Source organism: Colossoma macropomum, unplaced genomic scaffold (assembly GCF_904425465.1).
Source record: "Colossoma macropomum unplaced genomic scaffold, Colossoma_macropomum, whole genome shotgun sequence".
NCBI lineage: Eukaryota > Metazoa > Chordata > Actinopteri > Characiformes > Serrasalmidae > Colossoma > Colossoma macropomum.
In genome coordinates, this window is record NW_023494809.1 from 8,937,611 (window position 1) to 8,955,996 (window position 18,386).

At 39.2% G+C, this 18,386-nt stretch overlaps 2 protein-coding genes across 2 annotated transcripts; one reads left to right on the forward strand and one right to left on the reverse strand.

Moving 5' to 3' along the window:
- Positions 1-154: 154 nt before the first annotated feature.
- LOC118799147 (1-phosphatidylinositol phosphodiesterase-like) lies at positions 155-4,552 on the reverse strand. Its single transcript, XM_036558866.1, has 3 exons — positions 4,423-4,552; positions 3,892-3,947; positions 155-1,277 (listed from the first exon to the last, which is right to left on the reverse strand). Exons 2-3 carry the CDS (start codon positions 3,942-3,944, stop codon positions 422-424), a joined length of 909 nt encoding a protein of 302 aa, XP_036414759.1. The 5' UTR covers positions 3,945-3,947; positions 4,423-4,552; the 3' UTR covers positions 155-421.
- A 2,395-nt stretch (positions 4,553-6,947) lies between these two features.
- ubqln4 (ubiquilin 4) lies at positions 6,948-17,234 on the forward strand. Its single transcript, XM_036558278.1, has 11 exons — positions 6,948-7,148; positions 9,939-10,090; positions 10,502-10,662; positions 11,250-11,512; positions 11,873-12,031; positions 12,283-12,508; positions 13,723-13,862; positions 14,086-14,169; positions 14,535-14,650; positions 14,946-15,117; positions 15,940-17,234. The coding sequence occupies exons 1-11, from the start codon at positions 7,002-7,004 to the stop codon at positions 16,090-16,092; spliced, it is 1,773 nt and encodes a 590-aa protein (XP_036414171.1). The 5' UTR covers positions 6,948-7,001; the 3' UTR covers positions 16,093-17,234.
- Positions 17,235-18,386: the final 1,152 nt, after the last annotated feature.

The window sequence follows — 18,386 nt, forward strand, 5'->3', positions numbered from 1 at the left end:
CTTTTCATAAGCTAATGTTTTAAAACAGTAAAATAAAAAGCATTGTTGTCATTATTATTATTATTATTATTATTATTGTTATTATTATTATGGCTGAGAAGATATGTTAGTCTATCCTGCCATGTTTAATGCTGCTGTCAATTCTAGAGAAATCACAACAACCCATTTTACTACTATTAGCTTTATTATGTAATTCATTCCATTCACAGATACGTGTTGACATGAAAAATGACGGTATTCCCAACAAAGTTACTCAGAAAGGTGTTCTTAAGCACAAGTATCTAATGAACTACATGTAATCATTTGCTTTTTTGTTCTTAATTGATCAATATGAACACTAAACTATGATTTTATCTCTGTCACAAATTTCACAAAGTGAAATTTTGTATTCATCATTTGAAACAAACCCGCAAAGGCCTGTCTACGAGTTATTAAAATCGATGACCGCCTGGATCAGGTCAAGTCCTGGGAAGTCCATGGCTATGACACCGAAACAGAGATTAGGGACATTGTTATAGAGAAGTTGCAGATAAGAATAGAGCCAAGGGTCGATCTTCTCTGCCACTCTTTTGGGGGTCAGGAACATGCCCTCGAACGTGCCAATGCCTGTGCCACTGGAGTAGGTCAGAACAATAGAAGCTCCTCCACATTCATTCAAGGCCTTGTTCAGGTTCCTCACAATCTCTTCCTCTTTGTGCCTGATGTGAACGACCTCGTAATCTCCCTTGGTGTCAGTTTCGTTCAGAGGGAGACCCAGCTTGAAGCTGTCTTTCTGGACAAATACAACCATGCCTCTGACCTCACCTAAGGTTGGTATGGTGGACACCACCCAGATGTTAGGATCGTTAGCTGTTGCCTCCTCAACCAGTCCTTCAACTTTACTCTTATCGAACAGGTCTGGCTTCACTCGGACGAGAACGGTCTCGCTCGGGTAAGCAGACAGGAAGCTCTTAATGGTGTCCATAGCTTTGGTGAAGGTCGAGTGCTCGTAAACGATCCCGTGCATGAGGTACAGCTTGTCTTCAAAAGCAAACGCTCTGAGGTCCAGGTAGCGGATTCCGGCCTTCAGCTGATCCTCCAGCGACCACGCCTGGCAATCTGCGGCTGGGCCTCCGTAAAGAGCCATGGTGTCATGGGTTCCAGGCAGGGTGATTTCTGAAAGGAGCTTATCGTCATTCAGGCTCTTCATCCAGTCGATCTTGTAGTTCTCAGGGAGCTGGAGCTTCCCTCCATCATTGAAGGTCTGTCCTTGTCCATTAGTCTTCCCTTGAAGCACACTGCAAAAAACAGAACAAGGCAAGGGTTGATTTGAGCTGTCTGAGATTTGGTTTGATGAAAAATATTACTTTTGTTCAGTTGGGACTGTTATTTTGCTTTGCTTGAGTTCAATCAAAGAACTTAAGTGACTTAAAGCAAGAGTTTGCTTTAAAAAATCCAATTAACATGTTTTCTCTTACTTTAAATGTAGTTGATAAGCTTTTTCATTCTGCACTGCAGCCGTAAAGCTAACACAGCTGAAGAGTAATGGAAGCTGATACTCCACCGATTAGCACAGTACAAACTGCATGCCTAAATCATCACACACTTGCCTCAGAGTTTAATGAGAATAAAAAAATTGTGCATAATTCAAATATTAATATGTAAACAAAGATGTAATCCAGTTTAACTAAATTGTCATTTTTTTTTATTTTTCAGTTCATCTGGTTGTATGTTTGTTGAATCAAAGCTCAATTCCTCAACCATAAAGTGAATTAACATCACTGTAACTGGTTTACATAATGGCAGTGCCACCTCGTACTGGTCTAACTGCACCCAGTCATTAATTTTACCTGCCATATCAAAACATACACTCAAATAATTATGTGATACGTGAGATAAAATGCTTTAAAGGGGAATTCCTTCATTTTTTGATTTCTGTACACTCTTGGTGGGGTTCTTTAGTACAGAAAATGATTCCATAAAGAACCATGAACATACATAGAACCCTTTGCATGATTGAAGGGTTCTTTGCATCGTGAAAGCGTTCTTCAGATTGATGTAGAATGTGCTGTAGATGGTTCTATACAAAACCTTTTTGAACTTGAAAAGCACAAGCTTGACATCATAACAATAGAAGAACCCTTTTAGTGCTATATAGAACGCTTTTCTAAAAGGTTCTAGGTAGAACCATCTATAGCACATTCTGAAGACCCCTTTTGTAATGCAAAGATCCCTTTCATTCTGCAATAGGTTCTTTGTGTGTTCAAGGTTCTTTATTTTTACTAATGAACCCTTGAAGAACCATCTGTTTTAAGAGTGTACAATTCAATCGTTAGGATGTTAACGAAGTCATTCGGAGTGGTTTGGTGTGAAATCCTCCGTTCTACAGAAACTGACCAAGACAGAATTGTTCTCAGTGGTGGTGAATGGAACCAGACGTCTAAAAAGTTTATGACTATAAAAGCTATATGCAGGGCCCTGTAAGGCAAAATACACTCTCAGAAATAAAGGTATGAAACTGTCACTGGGGCAGAACCCCTCTTGTCACTGGGGTGGTACCCTCAAGGGTACATCTCAGTACCTTTAGTCAGAGAACATAACTGTACCATAATCCACTGAAATGATATTTTCTAAGTTGTACTGACTCCACACACCCCGTCTCGTCTCCAGGCTTTTTATTTTATTGTTCTGTTTTAAAACATTCGGTTATGAAAAAGTACAAATATGTACTTTTTACCTGGGAGAAACTTATTTAAGGTGCACAATTAGACCTTAAAACCACTCTTGTACCTTTGAGGAAACATTTACATTGTTTGTACCTTGATGAATGAAAAATCTACTTGCACAGGACCTTTATTTCTAACAGTGTAGTGAACTGAGTAAAACATTTTTTCCAGAATCACCATTCATTACATACAAAAACTCGGATAACACATATAGGTGGTGGTGGTTTTGGATAGTAAATAAAATGGTTATATTCGTGTTGTACACAACCACCGTAAAGACAATCCTAATGAACCATTTGACATCAAACCACTCTGAATGACTGTTTACATCTCAACTAAAAAAAAAAAATACATTTTTTTAAACCAGTGGATTTCCCCTGTAGGTCATCTCAAACTGACTTGCTTATGTGGTTTCTGAAACTCTATGACCAACTGTAAGCTATAAATATGGACAAAAGTACATTGTGTAAAAAGTACATTGTGCAGCCATCGCAAGGTGTGAGTGATGTCTGTACTTTTGTCCATGTTTATAGTTAACGGTATGACATACCGTGTCAGAAACAATATAAGCAAAAAATGGAATATTTGAGTTTACTCAACAACTCAACGTAACTAAGGGAGGATACTGTGTAAATTGGATTTTTGGCCTTTCTGTTACTTTAAATTAAACCATTTCTTAACAGTTTATCCTGGGACATAAATGGGCCAGTTGTATGTTTGTTGAATTAGAGGTCAATTCCTTGACCACAAAGTGATTTGACTTTAATGAAACTGGGTTACAGAATGGCAGTGCCACCTCATACCTGTCTGACCACACCTTAGCATTAATTTAACCTGCTATGTCAATATATATGCACAAATAGTTATGTAAGTCAAGTGTGATAAGCAAGATAAGGTCATTCCTACTTAATGAAATGAATGCAGTGAAGTTAGCAGAACTGCAAGCTGTAAGAAGTTAAACCTGTTAAAATCTCAGGCTTATTACATGCTAAGGCTTATTATTCAGTAACTACAGGGACTTTAATGCAAACTAGTTGAGCTATTCTTAGGTTATAGAGGTGTGTAATAAATCTTTGGGCCCACCAGCAGGTTTAAATGACTGTTAATCATTGTAGAAATTAATAGAAAAAGCTATTTAGATACTAATAGAACAGCTGGCACATCTGGCATCCTTTTGCATACTCACAGAATAAGCAAGGACAAACCCAACATTAGTTCAGCTCCCAGTTTCTTCATCATTGCCTATAATTTGGAGGATAAAAGTAAAAATCAGTTATGGAAAACATACAAAAATGTTCAGATACACATAATGCACACCTAGAAAGTGGGTGATACAAAATAAATTTAAATTTCTGTGCAAATTATTGACTGAACGACACATTAGTTCACACACTAATGAGATGTGCTATTGTAACTTTTACGATTTCAATTTTTGTGATTGTGTTTCAAATAAATTTAAATGTTGAAAATAAGTTTGAAAGTTTAGTAAAGTATTTCACATTCGTTTTATGGGTTAAATAAAATGTATGACATCATTTTGCCTTCTTTGGAACAACCTATTGAACATTGAAATACATCATAATGAATATATTTGAACATTGAAATACATCATAATGAATATATTTGAATTTGTGAACTAAAGTCTACAAATCAGATCAATAAAAAGCTAAATATAAAAGCTAAGGTGTGAGATTAATATAAAAAGCAGGCTACTCACTTGGAGTGGTACTGGAGTCAGCAGCGGACGAACTAAATCTGGTAGCAGGCTGGCAGCTGGATGTCCCAGTGGCTTTGGACAAAAATCTTCCCACTTAAGTAGTGCTGAAGTAGGGCGTGCACAGTTAATGTTAAGCAAAAACAGTACTGAATGTTATCTATGCACACCCAAACTCTAAACAGTACCTGACGTACACGGTCTTTTAAGGTAATGTTTTAGACTGAGTTGAGGTCAACATAAATGCATTGTCATAGTTCCAGGTCATGCATGAGATAAAGAATAGCGTAGGCGCCTAACACACTTTAGATGTTTGGTAATGAGTACAACCCTTTGTGCATGGTATTGCCATATGGCAACAATTGACTACAATATAAATGTTTTTTTTTATTCTTTTGCAAAAAGGCTTTATGTGTGAAATGATATACTCTTATTTGATGGCTTCATTTTGTGGACTGTACATTTACACAAACAGATGACAGGGTGCGGTCTGGCGCCAGTATAATGCTCATTTACAAATGTAATTTACACACAAATCCTTAATGAACACAGTCAGTGAAGAGTAACAGTTTCTTTTTCACAAATAAAACCAGCTTAGATGCTGTGATTTTTCCAAAAAGTAAAATAAAACATAATTGTTGCCATATGGCACCCTATATATAACAGTGAGACTGCAATCTGCAATGCATCCTTTGGTGAGTAAGTAAATACACTGCCATAGAACAGATTGGATGCTGACATTTTTAACTTATTTACATTTCAAAATGAGATTTTTTATCAGTATTATTATTTTCATATACAAACCCAATGGCAAAGTTGAGGCAGTATGTGAAATGTCAATAAAAAAGCAAGAAATGGTCAATTCCATTTGATCTGTTTTGATTTGAAAACAGCACAAAAACATGATATTCAATTTTTTACCTTATGAAATTTTTATAAATATCTGCGCATTCAAAATATGATGCCTGCAACATATTATTAAAAAAGTTGGGACATGAGGATGTTAAACACATCACCTTTCCTTTTAGCAGCACTTAATTAACTTAATTTGGGGACTGAAGACACCACCTGATCTAGTTTTGAATGCGGATTTTTTTTTGCCATTTTTCAGTTGCATAAGTCTTTAGGTGCGCAACCAGATAGGGCCCTCGTTGTTGTATTTTGTACTTCATAATGTGCCATGTTTTCAATAGGAGGCAGGCAGGCCAGGCAAGCACTCGCACTCTCTTATTATGCAGCTGTGCTGTTGCAAGACATGCAGAATGTTTTCTGCTTTTTTCATCTTGAAATAAGCTTGGATGTCCCTGAAAAAGACGTCATCTAAAAGGCAGCATACGTTGCTCCAAAATACTTACGTATCTTTCAGCATTAACGGTGCTTTCCTCAAGCACCAAGATGCAAGTTGCTCATGCCATTGGCACCAGTTCTCCCCCAACCACAACAGAGCCTGACTTTTGAGCTTGTAACAATCTGGATGGTCCTGAACTTCTTTGGACCGGAGAACATGACATCTGTTATTTCCATAAACAATCTGAAAGTTTGGCTTGTCTGACCACAATATACGTTTGCACATTTGACATCTGTTGACATTTGACTTCCACTGTGCATAGTACAGTCTTAACTTTCATGGAGGCAGCGATGAACAGTGTTTATTGACAACGGTTTGTCAAAGTATTCCTGAGCCCATGTGGTGACATCTATCACAGGAGTATGCTGTTTTTTCATGCAGTGCCATCTGAGAGATCGAAGGTCACAAATATTCATTGTTGTTCCAGATAAGGTACCTGGTACCGCCTGTAGCACAGACTACAAAGTTGAGTAGTACAAAGGAAAATTTAGAAGAACACAGAGGATTACCATTACAACATTTTTTTACTCAAGCCTGAGTAGACTGATAAATCAATGTGATGATCAGTTATTAATCTCAGTGTTACTGAGCTCTGCTAAAGCCTGAGTAGACTGATAAATCAACATGATCAGTTATTAATCTCAGTGTTACTGGGCTCTGCTAAAGCCTGAGTAGACTGATAAATCAATGTGATGATCAGTTATTACTCTAAGTGTTACAGAGCTCTTTTAAAGACATAATCAGACTAATAATCTCCTCAGTAGTGAACATGTTTGCACTGCGTTGTACTGGACTCTTGGGGGATTGTGGGAGCAGCAGCGGACAGAAGCAGAAAAAGAGAGTGAAATAAGTCGAGAATTTGCAGAACTTCATTTAAACAGAAGAAGAAAGCTGCCAACCAGTCACAGCGAGGAACAGAAAAAGAAATTCCATGTGCCTTATTAATATGTGACCGGAATACGTTACTGTTTATGTATTGTAACAGAATACGTTACTGAATACATTTAGTACAGTGTATTCAGTATTCAGCCATCACTGCTTTTTAAGGTACCCTGCCCAACCCTGTTGTTTACATCGTAACAGCTCGCGTATGCGGGCATGTTGAACATTTGGTGCGCTTCCCCTTTAAGCCAGGGTGTTCCTCCGCGGTGCCGCTGAAGGCGCTGTGCTGATCCGCTCCTCTCGCAGCTCTTCTCGCGGTGACGTGATGAAGTGAAGAGAGAGGAGAGAAAAGATGGCGGAGAACAGCGGCGCGGACCCCGCCGTGGAGAGCAAATCCGAGGAAAATGCGGCCGCCGGCGGCACCATCATCATGGTCACCGTCAAAACGCCCAAGGACAAGGAAGAAATAGCGATATCCGAAGACGCGTCTGTCTCTCAGGTACTCGGCGGCGGCTGCCCTGCGCTTGTGTTTTTGTGTGTGTGTCAGTCAGCTGTCCGACATGAATCGGCTGCTTTAAGCCCGAAACGACGACGATGTACTCGGCGCAGATTTTCCGAGGAAAAACCACTTCATAACTCGCGTTTAAACACTCCATTTTCACACATAAACCTTTTCTAGCTTGTTGTGTGTTCGTCTAGAAGCGACTCGTGCGATATTATCTCAGTAGTCCTGAGTGAGATTGAGAGAGATTCGGCCTGGCTCTGTGTCGCTAGCCGGCTATGGCGGCAGCGCGTATTCTCGTAATAAAACGCACTCCGGTTTACGAGTATTGCGCTTTTTCAGCTTGTTTTATCACTTATTGTGTGTTAATGGTATCCAGATGTGGCTGGTTTGCTTCATATGTGCTTATTTTGTCTGGTCAAAGTGGGCGCTGACTGTCCTGCGTACCGATTCGTCGGCATAACGAACGGGCTAAGCTAACTTAAGCTAAGCTAACGTTAGCCGAGCCGCTCGCCTAGAGAAGGTTCTAGCTGTACAGCTCAGCTGGCTGCTCTTTTTCTTAGTCATTTTCCGCGTTTTTGTTTGTTTATGTTGCCATAATGGGCGTGTAAGCGGTTTTACGGTCTTAAAGCAGTCATTACCCACCAAAAAACTTGTGTATATGCTTTGGCTGATAATTAAGGTCGTTGTAGTCGATGTTTCACCATAAGTGGTCGTACTGATGTAGATGTAACGTTAACGTTTTACAAGTTTACAGACAAAAGCTGTTGTGTGTTCAGTTGAAACAAAGATGGTTTAAGGTTTTATTGTGATTTTCAGTTTTCTCAGTAGACTCCAATGTTACTGGATGTGACATTCAGTCAGAATGTGCAGTTTTTCATTCACCACCATCTGCTGAAAGAAACAGTCAAAACCATTTGGATTAAAATCTGATGATCTTGACTCCTGATGCGATGTTCTCATGAAACCGCTTCAAAACAAGTGCACACACATACGAGTGTCATAAGCATTATGCATGTAAACAGTATTCGTATCGCTCAGTAGATCAGTAGATGGCTTTAACTGGTAGTACAGATGAAAAGTTTGAGGAGCTCATTTTTCTATTTTGAATTTTTACCCTAATTTTCCTTACAAGACTGTGTCCAGATGTGTTTCTCACACTGACGTTTATCGGTTTTTCTCTTTTTTTAATGAGAATAAATGATCTTGTATTAGAGGTGGGGCATGTGGCAAAAATGTTATCACGATACTCCAAGACATTTTCAGAATACACAATATCATGTGTAACTTTCTTGAGATGTAATAAGTTGGAACAGACAAAACAACTTTTTCTGGCACATATAATTAATAATAATAATAAGCCTAACACTGTAAAGGTTCTTGTTCAGTGTTTAACAAACTGTGCTGCACTACATCCATATAAACAGGCCTAATTATAATCACTTTATAATGAAACATGTAGTCAGGGTTCATTTTGTACTGACAGTCCAGGATATGCACAGAAAATTAAATTGTGACAGAATTTATCATTACAATTTATATCAGTTTGCCTACAACCAGTATGTTTCCGCTGTTGAATCTCTTCACTGTACAGAGGTAAACCAAAATAACGCTATGTGGCTCAAGTTAGAATGAGAGTATTTCAGTAGCTGTTAATGTGTTGTGGTAGTGAAATACAGTAGTGAAACACTATTTTGAAAAGTGCGTTTTACCAGTTGGCTTTAAAATGATTAATTTGACAACAGTATGCATATTGTGGGGAAAAAAGTAGGGAAAAATGTTATTTAGAGGTTTATCTCCAGACCTTACTGTGTTTCAGTAAAAAGAATTTGGTCACTTAAATAGGAAAATGTTACTAAAATCAATTTAATATAAATGAAATCATTCAAGTTTAATTATTTAATGAGGTGTCCTTGTATATTACAAAAAAAGAAAACATTAAGTTTTAGTCGTTTTAATTTGGGTCCCAGTATTTGTCATGTTCATGAGAACCCCAATGGGAATTGGCTAATTGGTTACAACACCTTTATGTCCCTTTAGAAAACAGTCAAATGCATCTACTGGCAGTCACAGGTCATCGGTTAACCCTTTAGGATCTTTTACACTGTGATATCAACCCGTCAAGAAAACACAATGTGATCAGACGTCATTTCAAAACCAATAGCAACTAACAGAAACCTGTAATAGTTCCTGTGGGAGTTTTTTCCAGCAGGTTTTGGCTCTTAGATGAAAGCAGATGGACGGTGCTAAAGGTCTTAAAGTGCAAAAGTTTTGGCTGATATTTGTTGACTTTATTGCACATTATCACAACAGCTGTTTCAGGGCAACAAGTGTACATCTTAGCAGTTTGGATTTGTGCTTCAGTGATAACATAGAAATGTACTAAAATGATCATTTCCAAAATGCACATTTAGATCTGACATTTTTGATTAGAGGAGTATTGCAACAGTCTTATGTGTTATAGATGTTTTCTGTACAGATGAGTCACATTAAGATTTGGATATGGACACATTTGTTCTTTTTACCCTGATTAAAAGTCATACTCTTGAAACAAAGTTAAATTAGGAAATGTGTTAAAATGTTATTACACAGCATTTTAGTTCAGCCTAAACAAACCCAAGGCCTAGAAGGCTTTCAGGGCTGTTTATTATGTGAAATCCTGGGGGATGGTCTCCTATTACTTCACCTTGAGCGGGTGGGGGTGCCATTACTTAAGGAAATAATTGCCACAGTGTAATCAGGTTGTGAGAATGTAACATTTAACAGTAATTTTCCCTTCACTTATAGTTCAAAGAAGAAATCTCCAAAAGGTTCAAGGCAAAGCAGGACCAGTTAGTGTTGATCTTTGCTGGTAAAATCCTGAAAGATGGAGACACGCTCAGTCAGCACGGTATAAAGGATGGCCTCACCGTTCACCTTGTCATCAAAACTGCACAAAAGTAAGATGCCCATGATTCTTGCATGTCTTGCACTAATTTTGAACCTACACACATGTGCTCCAACACCTGTAAACCATAAATATTAATGCTAGGGCTGCACAGTGTGGACAGATTTCTAGGATTGTGATTATATTGCTATGTATTGCGTTTGTGGATGTCTTGTGATATTTTAAATGTATTGGTGAATGAATAATCTCACATCATTAAATGTTGGCCTGCATTATTTTGTCCAAAGTAATTTACTTTTGTTGGAATATGAATTCTCTCCAAACTGTGATGTCAAGAGACTCACAGCTTAGCGGTTTCAGTACTTCAGAGGCTAATATCACAATTAACAAATATCCTGCAGCCCTAATTTATGTGTTAACAGTATGTATCATGTGCCTAGACTCAGTTAAGTTTCTCTTGCAGGGCCACAGGTGGTAGTTCCACGGCTGCTCCATCCAGCTCCGGTGCCACACAGGCAAACAGTGGCAATGCAGGCACCGCTAACCCCAGCTCAGCTAGTAACCTGGGCACATCACAGGGCAGTGGGCCTTCGCCAGCCCCCTCGCAGCCAGCCAACATATTCAGTGAGTGTGTGTTATTGCTGTTTTTGAAAAGTGCTAAAGGTTCAGATCTGAGAGCTGCACAGTGGTTCTGAAATTCTTTAAAGCCTCACAGTTCCCTCTTCTGCCATGGAGGGGAGCCAAGTAAGGTCAGCAGACACTGCTGAATAAATTCAAAGTGAAAACGAAAGGAGAAACCTCCCTTTGAATTGCAGGGTCTGGAAAATTGGGCAGTGGACTTTCTTAATGATCTGTATGTCACCATGAATAGTTTTCAATGCACCTATAAAACCTATAAAAAAGAAAGCTTGTGGTAGTCAGTGAGCAAAATTGGAAGCACATATTAGATGTTTTTTTTTCTTTCTTTCTTTCTTTTTCTTTCTGTGTCGTCACTTTCCAGTTTGAGTACATTCCTGCCTGTAGGGCAAGTTCAGTAACCACCACAGTATGTGTGCTCAGTGCTGGCCTAGGAAAGTATGTGTATTTATTTATTTCATAATTAGTTTGAATCTCATCCTATAGGTTAGTTTATTTTATCTTGTATGTTATGTACTGTGACAGGATTGCCTCTAGCTTACTTGCTGAATGTTTCTGTCCACGTTTCTCCTCAGCTGGGTTCGGTGACCTGTCCAGTCTGGCTGGCTTGGGCATGGGCTCCGCCAACTTCATGGAGCTGCAGCAGCAGATGCAGCGGCAGCTGATGTCCAACCCTGAGATGCTCTCCCAGATCATGGAGAACCCCCTGGTTCAGAACATGATGTCCAATCCAGACCTGATGAGGCAGATGATCATGGCTAATCCACAGATGCAACAACTGATGGAGCGCAACCCTGAGATTTCACACATGCTCAACAACCCTGAGCTAATGAGACAGGTGGATGAGGCGAAAGAGTGGTCTTGTTGTTATTAAGCTTTTTTTGGTTGAAGCTGCAGATTGAGAGCTCAGCTTTTGCTTAATGAATCTTTTACCTGTTTGTGCTAGTAGCTTTAAAATTTCCTTTCTATTGTTACCTGGAATTGAAAGAAACATGTGGTGTAAAGCCCAGTATCACCTGTTGTGCACCACATTTACCAGTTAATAATACATAGTTTGCTTTTTCATATTTTTTTATTACTTAAACCCAAATAGTGCAACATTAAAGATGTGTGCTGAAGGAAAAAATAAGATTTTGGCATGTTCAGTGGAAATATGCAGTTCACATGACATTAAGTAAATCCTTTTATCCTTATTTAGACAATGGAGTTGGCAAGGAACCCAGCCATGATGCAAGAGATGATGCGTAACCAAGACCGAGCGCTTAGCAACTTAGAGAGCATCCCCGGAGGATACAACGCTCTACGGAGGATGTACACTGATATCCAGGAGCCCATGTTTAGCGCAGCACGAGAGCAGGTATAGGAAACTGTGGATTTTGTACCCGAATACACCACATTTTAAATAAATAATTAAATAAATATCATAATACGTTGTTTTAGAAGCTCCGTCAAAAAATATTGGAGTGATTTGTGAAATCAATAAATGCTAAAAGCTAGAAAATAAGTTTAAAAAAAACTATTAGATTTTCACATTATTTTCATAACAAACAAATAGGCTGTTTAAGATACCATAGTATCATTACATGATATCATGTGTTTTTTGTTTAGTTCGGAAACAATCCCTTCTCTGCCTTGGGGGGTAACACAGACGGCTCAGGAGCCCAGCCCTCCAGGACGGAGAATCGGGAGCCACTGCCAAATCCATGGGGTCCACCTGACACCACCTCTTCTGGGACTGGCACTGGCACTGGCACAACCACCACCTCTACTACAAGCTCCACCACCCCCAGTGTCTCTAACCCCTTGGGTGTCGGCTCCTCTAGCTTGGGCAACGGTACCTTGAGCTACCTCCTATCATTTCTGAGGTGTTTGAGAACTGGCAAAAAGTAAACTGTTTAAATATTGTGTACAACTCTTAACATATTTAATGGTTTCAGATAGAAGTGCGTCTTCTAATTTAGTGATTTGTTGTTAGCATCTAATAACGTGCTAAATGCATATTTTGACAAATTCTTGTGACCGACAACCATTAGGTCAGTAAATAGGTTTGTTGGTTAACAATTAGTCATGGACATGACCCATCGAGCACACCATGCGTTTGTAAATAAATAAGGTTTTAGTCTGTATACAATGAAAAATGCGGTCTAATTTAACAAATATTGCAGCTTAGTCTCCTTACTTACGTTTACCACATGTTATTAGCCCAAGTTAACAAACACAAATGGCCTGACCGGGGCTAGCTTGAAATGCATGAGCATAATTTAAACAATGATCAGCATAGTTGGTTGCTCACAGCTTTTAAAAAGTCAATATCATGGAGAACCTTTTCATGGAGAATATAAAACTTTGATGTAATATGTAAACGTTATTAAAGTTTCAAAGCAATAAGGTGTGTAATAAAAGTTTGTCAGGTTTTGGTTCTAACCATAGTACCGATAAGCATTGGTTCATGTTGTCTGTGACCTCAGGCTGTTCCTTCTATTCTGGTCTTATTGGATCTTCGTGCGGCTTTTGATACCGTTGATCACAAGATGCTAATCCACTGTCTTGAGTACTGGGTAGGCCTCTTAGGCACAGATAAAATAGTTTAAATTATATTTGGTTAAGTACAAAAAGTAAGCATGTATTCGTTTTGCTGTTGAGAGGCTTCTGCACCTTTAAATGCGGCATCCAGCACCGTCCTTGATCGGTATCATCTGTTGGCCGATCATGCTAAAAGGTATTGGCCCCAAAAACACTGAGCGGTCCATCTCTAGGAATGGAATTAGAAGGAATGGAAGGGAAATGTATAATTGCGTGTGATCAGCATAGCTATAAAAATTAGTATGTTTCCTCATCACATCACCTAGAGGTAATGTGTACGAAAAGAAAAGCAAAGGCCCTAAAACTGAACCTTGTGAGACTCCATGAGAAATGTTAACTTTTTTTAAACATTAACGCTACTAGGGACTGACTTTTAACTGGTTCACAGTAGCCTTCATTCATGGTTAGCAATTCTAGGTAAACGGTTCCCTAATATTTATTTATTTTGTGCCGTCTCCCGGACAGGTATATTCAACAGTCCTGGCATGCAGAGTCTGATGCAGCAGATTTCGGAGAATCCCCAGCTGATGCAGAACATGCTCTCTGCTCCCTACATGCGCAGCATGATGCAGTCCCTGGCCCAAAACCCTGAGATTGCTTCACAGGTGTGGCACATTGTTTATTTTAAGGAAAATCTGACCAGTGTCTCACTAAAAAGGCTAACCTTGCTGTTAATGAAAGGTGATACCCATCGATTAGAGTTACACAAATGTGAACTTCGACGTTTCCCTACAGTATGTCATGTTTTCATGTTTGGAAATGAAAATGCTTTAGTTGTCCTTGGCACTGTCATATTTATTAATATTTGCATTTGCTCTGCTCCCCTAGGTGTTATTGAACAACCCTCTTTTTGCTGGAAACCCCCAGCTACAGGAGCAGATGAGACATCAGTTGCCTGTGTTTCTACAGCAGGTGGGTTTGCTAAAATGTTTAGATAAAAATGTTTTTACCCTGTTAAACGGAATCACACCTCGTTAAAGATTGGAATAGCTCAATGTAGGGGGACTTCATGAAATATACAAATTCCATACTGTTCTATCTACATTATATTTGCTACATGGAAACTCAGTGAAACACAAACATTCTGGTTTTGGCTGAACTTCAGTTGGTCAAATGATATAACCACAGACAGAGCAGCTGTGATGAACTCATTATTTTTTTTTTAGTAGTTGTGCTTTTTATTTTTGTTAGTTTTTTAGTCTACGCAGGATTATTTTTTTTTTAAATAATGTTATTTTTTGTATTCCAAATTTAAACCTTACTCTTAATTTTTTCAGATGCAGAATCCTGAAGCCCTTTCTGTGATGACAAACCCACGAGCCATGCAAGCTCTGATGCAGATCCAGCAGGGCTTGCAGACCCTCCAGACTGAAGCCCCAGGACTAATGCCAAGGTACGTATCTTTTAGCTTTAAGAAACTGGTCAGTGTTTCGGTAATGTCACATACAATGCGGTGTGGGAATTCCCAGAGCACATCCTCTTTATCAAAAGTTATTTCCTTTTTGGTGATGCATGACAAACAAGTGGACCTTTTTTTTCCCCTGTAAAAATGTGCTTATGCCTTGGCCTTTTGCAATAAGGCTTTCCTTGTTTGTTGTGTCTCTAAATACAGCAGTTTTAAGAAAATGCAGCGCTCAAGAACTTGTTTGCGGCTAAACTGAGTATCTTTTTTTTCCCCTCTGTTTTAGTCTGTTTCCTGGTGGGATGCCCGGTGGGATTCCCACGGGAGTTAATGTGACTCCGGAGAATCCTCCGCCTCCCTCCTCTGGACAGGGCTCCACCCCCGCTGCTGGAACCAACCCCACCCAACAGCAGCTCATGCAGCAGATGTTACAGATGTTTGCCGGAGGAAGCGCATCGGTACAGTTTTCATTAGTTTGAATTGCTAAATAGGAAAGCACAGAGTTGTGTAAATGTGGCTGATATAGATGGGCTTTTTAACTTTTTTTGATATTTGAATATCTGGATTTTTAAGCAAATGGTATTTTTGTGTGCTGCTTGCACAAAAGTTGATCCGTACCTCATTTGGCTCAGTTGATCTGTGATTTTTGTCTTTGTTAATGTTAGGTGTGTGTGACTACCAGTGTGTAACCTACAGAGCAATACAGCTTTGATCATCTTTTTACTTGAAACATTTCCATATACAGTTTCACTCAGATGTGATCATTTGGCTTAACATGAGATGGAGTATCAGCTGCTTGAGTCCCAATAATTTCTGCAGTTATACATCACACCTTTAGTCAAAAACCTATTTAAAGCCAAGATCACTACAAAAAACATCTGCGCTATGTAAGTTTTTTTAAATTAAGTTTGAAAGAAGTAGCATTGCTGAGTCCGGAGGAAAAAGGCAGGCTAAAACATTGTTTTGAGAGTTGTTCTTGTGCGTCTCCCTGTAAAGCTTACAATAATTAAAATATCTGAGGTGTCTTGTAGAATTTCACAGAAGTTTTTCGCTCCGCTCGTATTAACATCACATGCAGTTACATATTTCCACCAGAGAGGTCTCCAAATCCTCAAATCTTAAATAGTGTAGCTTTGAATTACAGTCCAAAAATTGCATAATGCCCAGTTTCATGCCCTATTTCAGCTGTTTTAGCATTTTAGTGTAGTCTAGGTAGAGACAGGTGTCCTCATGTTGCTGTTTTGGTTTCTGAACTGTTCCTTTTTCACCTCACCATGCAGACCCAGACTCCGGAGGTGCGTTTCCAGCAGCAGCTGGAGCAGCTGAGCGCAATGGGCTTCATCAACAGAGAGGCCAACCTGCAGGCCCTCATCGCTACAGGGGGCGACATCAACGCCGCCATCGAAAGACTGCTTGGCTCACAGCCCTCTTAATCGCACCAGGAGGAAATGCCGGGGCCCGGGAGCGAAGCAGAGAAACGAGACATGAACACAGTCCTTCACCACATAATATCTGACAAGCCCCCCGTTAATAGACTGAATTCCAATTACTTCTCTCTTTTACTCGGTTGATCTGAGAATCTTAGGAAATTGGGGTTTTCAAATTTTTTTCCTTAGACCAATAAAGCAAAAATGAGATCACAGTGGATTAACATCAGGCTAACCCCTCTCCTCTTTCGTTTGCGTGCGTCCCCAAATAAAATGGGACAATGCTTCTATGAACCAAGTGTAGCTTACCATTCCTTATAATTGACACATACTCACTTGAGGCACTACTTTCATGATTTCGGGAGTAGGGGAAAAAATACAGAAGATATACTAAGACAGAGGAACCCATGTCTTTCATGAAGATGGTCAGTTTACTTAAAAATTTTCTGTCTCTCCTAAGTCAAGCCTGACTAAACCAGTATTTATTGCAGACGATGTAGAAGTTACCCTTTATTCCTGTACCGCGCCTCCACGATTCACAGTGCTTTAAGACATCCTTCTCATTTGACATTGTTAATTGAAATCTAATAGAGGAAGATGTTGGAAATCCCTGTTTGAGCATTTATAACAACCTCACGCAGATGATCGCTTACTCTTCAGCTATTTAGAGAGGAAATGAGCTTCTGGGAGTGAGATTCAAGATATTCAGTCATCTCTTTAGTCTTTTACCTTTTAGGGGGAGTGTGAATGATTTTGCCGGTAAAAGCTGGTGGTTATGGGGAAAGGTTGTAACAAGGCATCAATAAAATACTTCTCAGCTTACGAGCAACGCCGAAAGCAGACACCATTTTTTTTGTTTTGACCATATCTTTATGCTTTGACATAGAAGTACTCTAGTGCGTGGAAGGCATTGTGTACTGGATACGTCATCCTATACAGTTGATCTGCCAGTGAATCTGGTAACAGCATGAAAGTTGATGCTAGCTTTTCTGTGCACCAATCTCAGTGCTAACCAACAGCAATCTAATGGAACTAACAGTTGAGTTTTGATGTGAATTAAAATGTGTTCAACTTTGCTTTTTTGCTGCACGTTCATAATCCACTCTCTCATCTTATTTGATTAATTACATTGCAATAATCTGAACTCATACTTGAGTTGGTATGTTTTTTTTGTTCTTTTTTTTTTCCTCAAGCCAAAGCAAGTTGGCAGGTCATTGGTTCATCTTTAACAGTGACATTGTTTTAAACACATTGAAGGAAAAAAAAAAAGGTTGTTGTGTGGTGAGCAGTGTGTATGAAGTGTACTTGTGGAAGCCTTCATTGAAAAAGCTTTCTCTTGCTCGCTCTGTCTAATCCCGGGGCTGATGATTCCTGGTGCTGGAGATCTACCACCTTTGATAGTTCAGATCCGACACACCTGGCTTTAAATTTGAGATGTCCCTAAAGGCCTGTAAGAATAGTTTTGGAGATAAACTCTGCAGGTTGGTAGAATTCCAAGACCAGGATCAAGTACCTTCGTCTTACCTGATGTCTAAACCTGGGTAATGAGTGATGAGACAGATTAGCCATTAATAGCAGCTTGGATACACCACCTGCATCATTCTGTTCATTCAAGGTTTCTCCACTTTTACTGTCTGGGATTGCTTTGTGCTGGAAGGTCTCATAAAGTCTGAACTCTTGCAGGCAGGCTTCTTCATAAACCAGTAGGATGGGTTCAAGAAGGAGATGACGATACCACTTTTTCCTTTCCAGTAGAGATGTTGAAAAGTTAAATATCGTCTGATATGGACACTGATCCAATGTTTCATATTTAAAAGCTATTAAGCTTTAGAATGAGTTATTTTTTTAACAGAAGGACTTGAAAATTAACAACTGAAAGTAGGCTGTCATGCTCAGACTGCTTAGATGCGTTACTACTCACTTGACAGTGTGTGACTGAGGACTATTTTAGGTTAGATTTGTTACTGAATCAGATTCATTCTGTTTCCTCTGGTTTTTCCATTTAGCGTTTTCTGCTGTTTCCCTTTGATACCAATATGCTCTCTCTAGTCCATGATGCACCATTTGACCTTCTTATTTGGTTAATTATTATCCCATTTCCACTTTTTGTAACATCCCTAGTGGAATTCTGGGTAATGGTTTAAGTAAGAGCAGTGTCACATTGAACATGGAGTGATCAAAGGTGTAGCATTATGAAATGTTGGCACAATTTCAGGGATGAAAGATTAATCATTTTTATATCAAAATAGAAATTTCAGTGCAGTTTTCAAATCTCCAGAACCATCATATTATTAATAGTT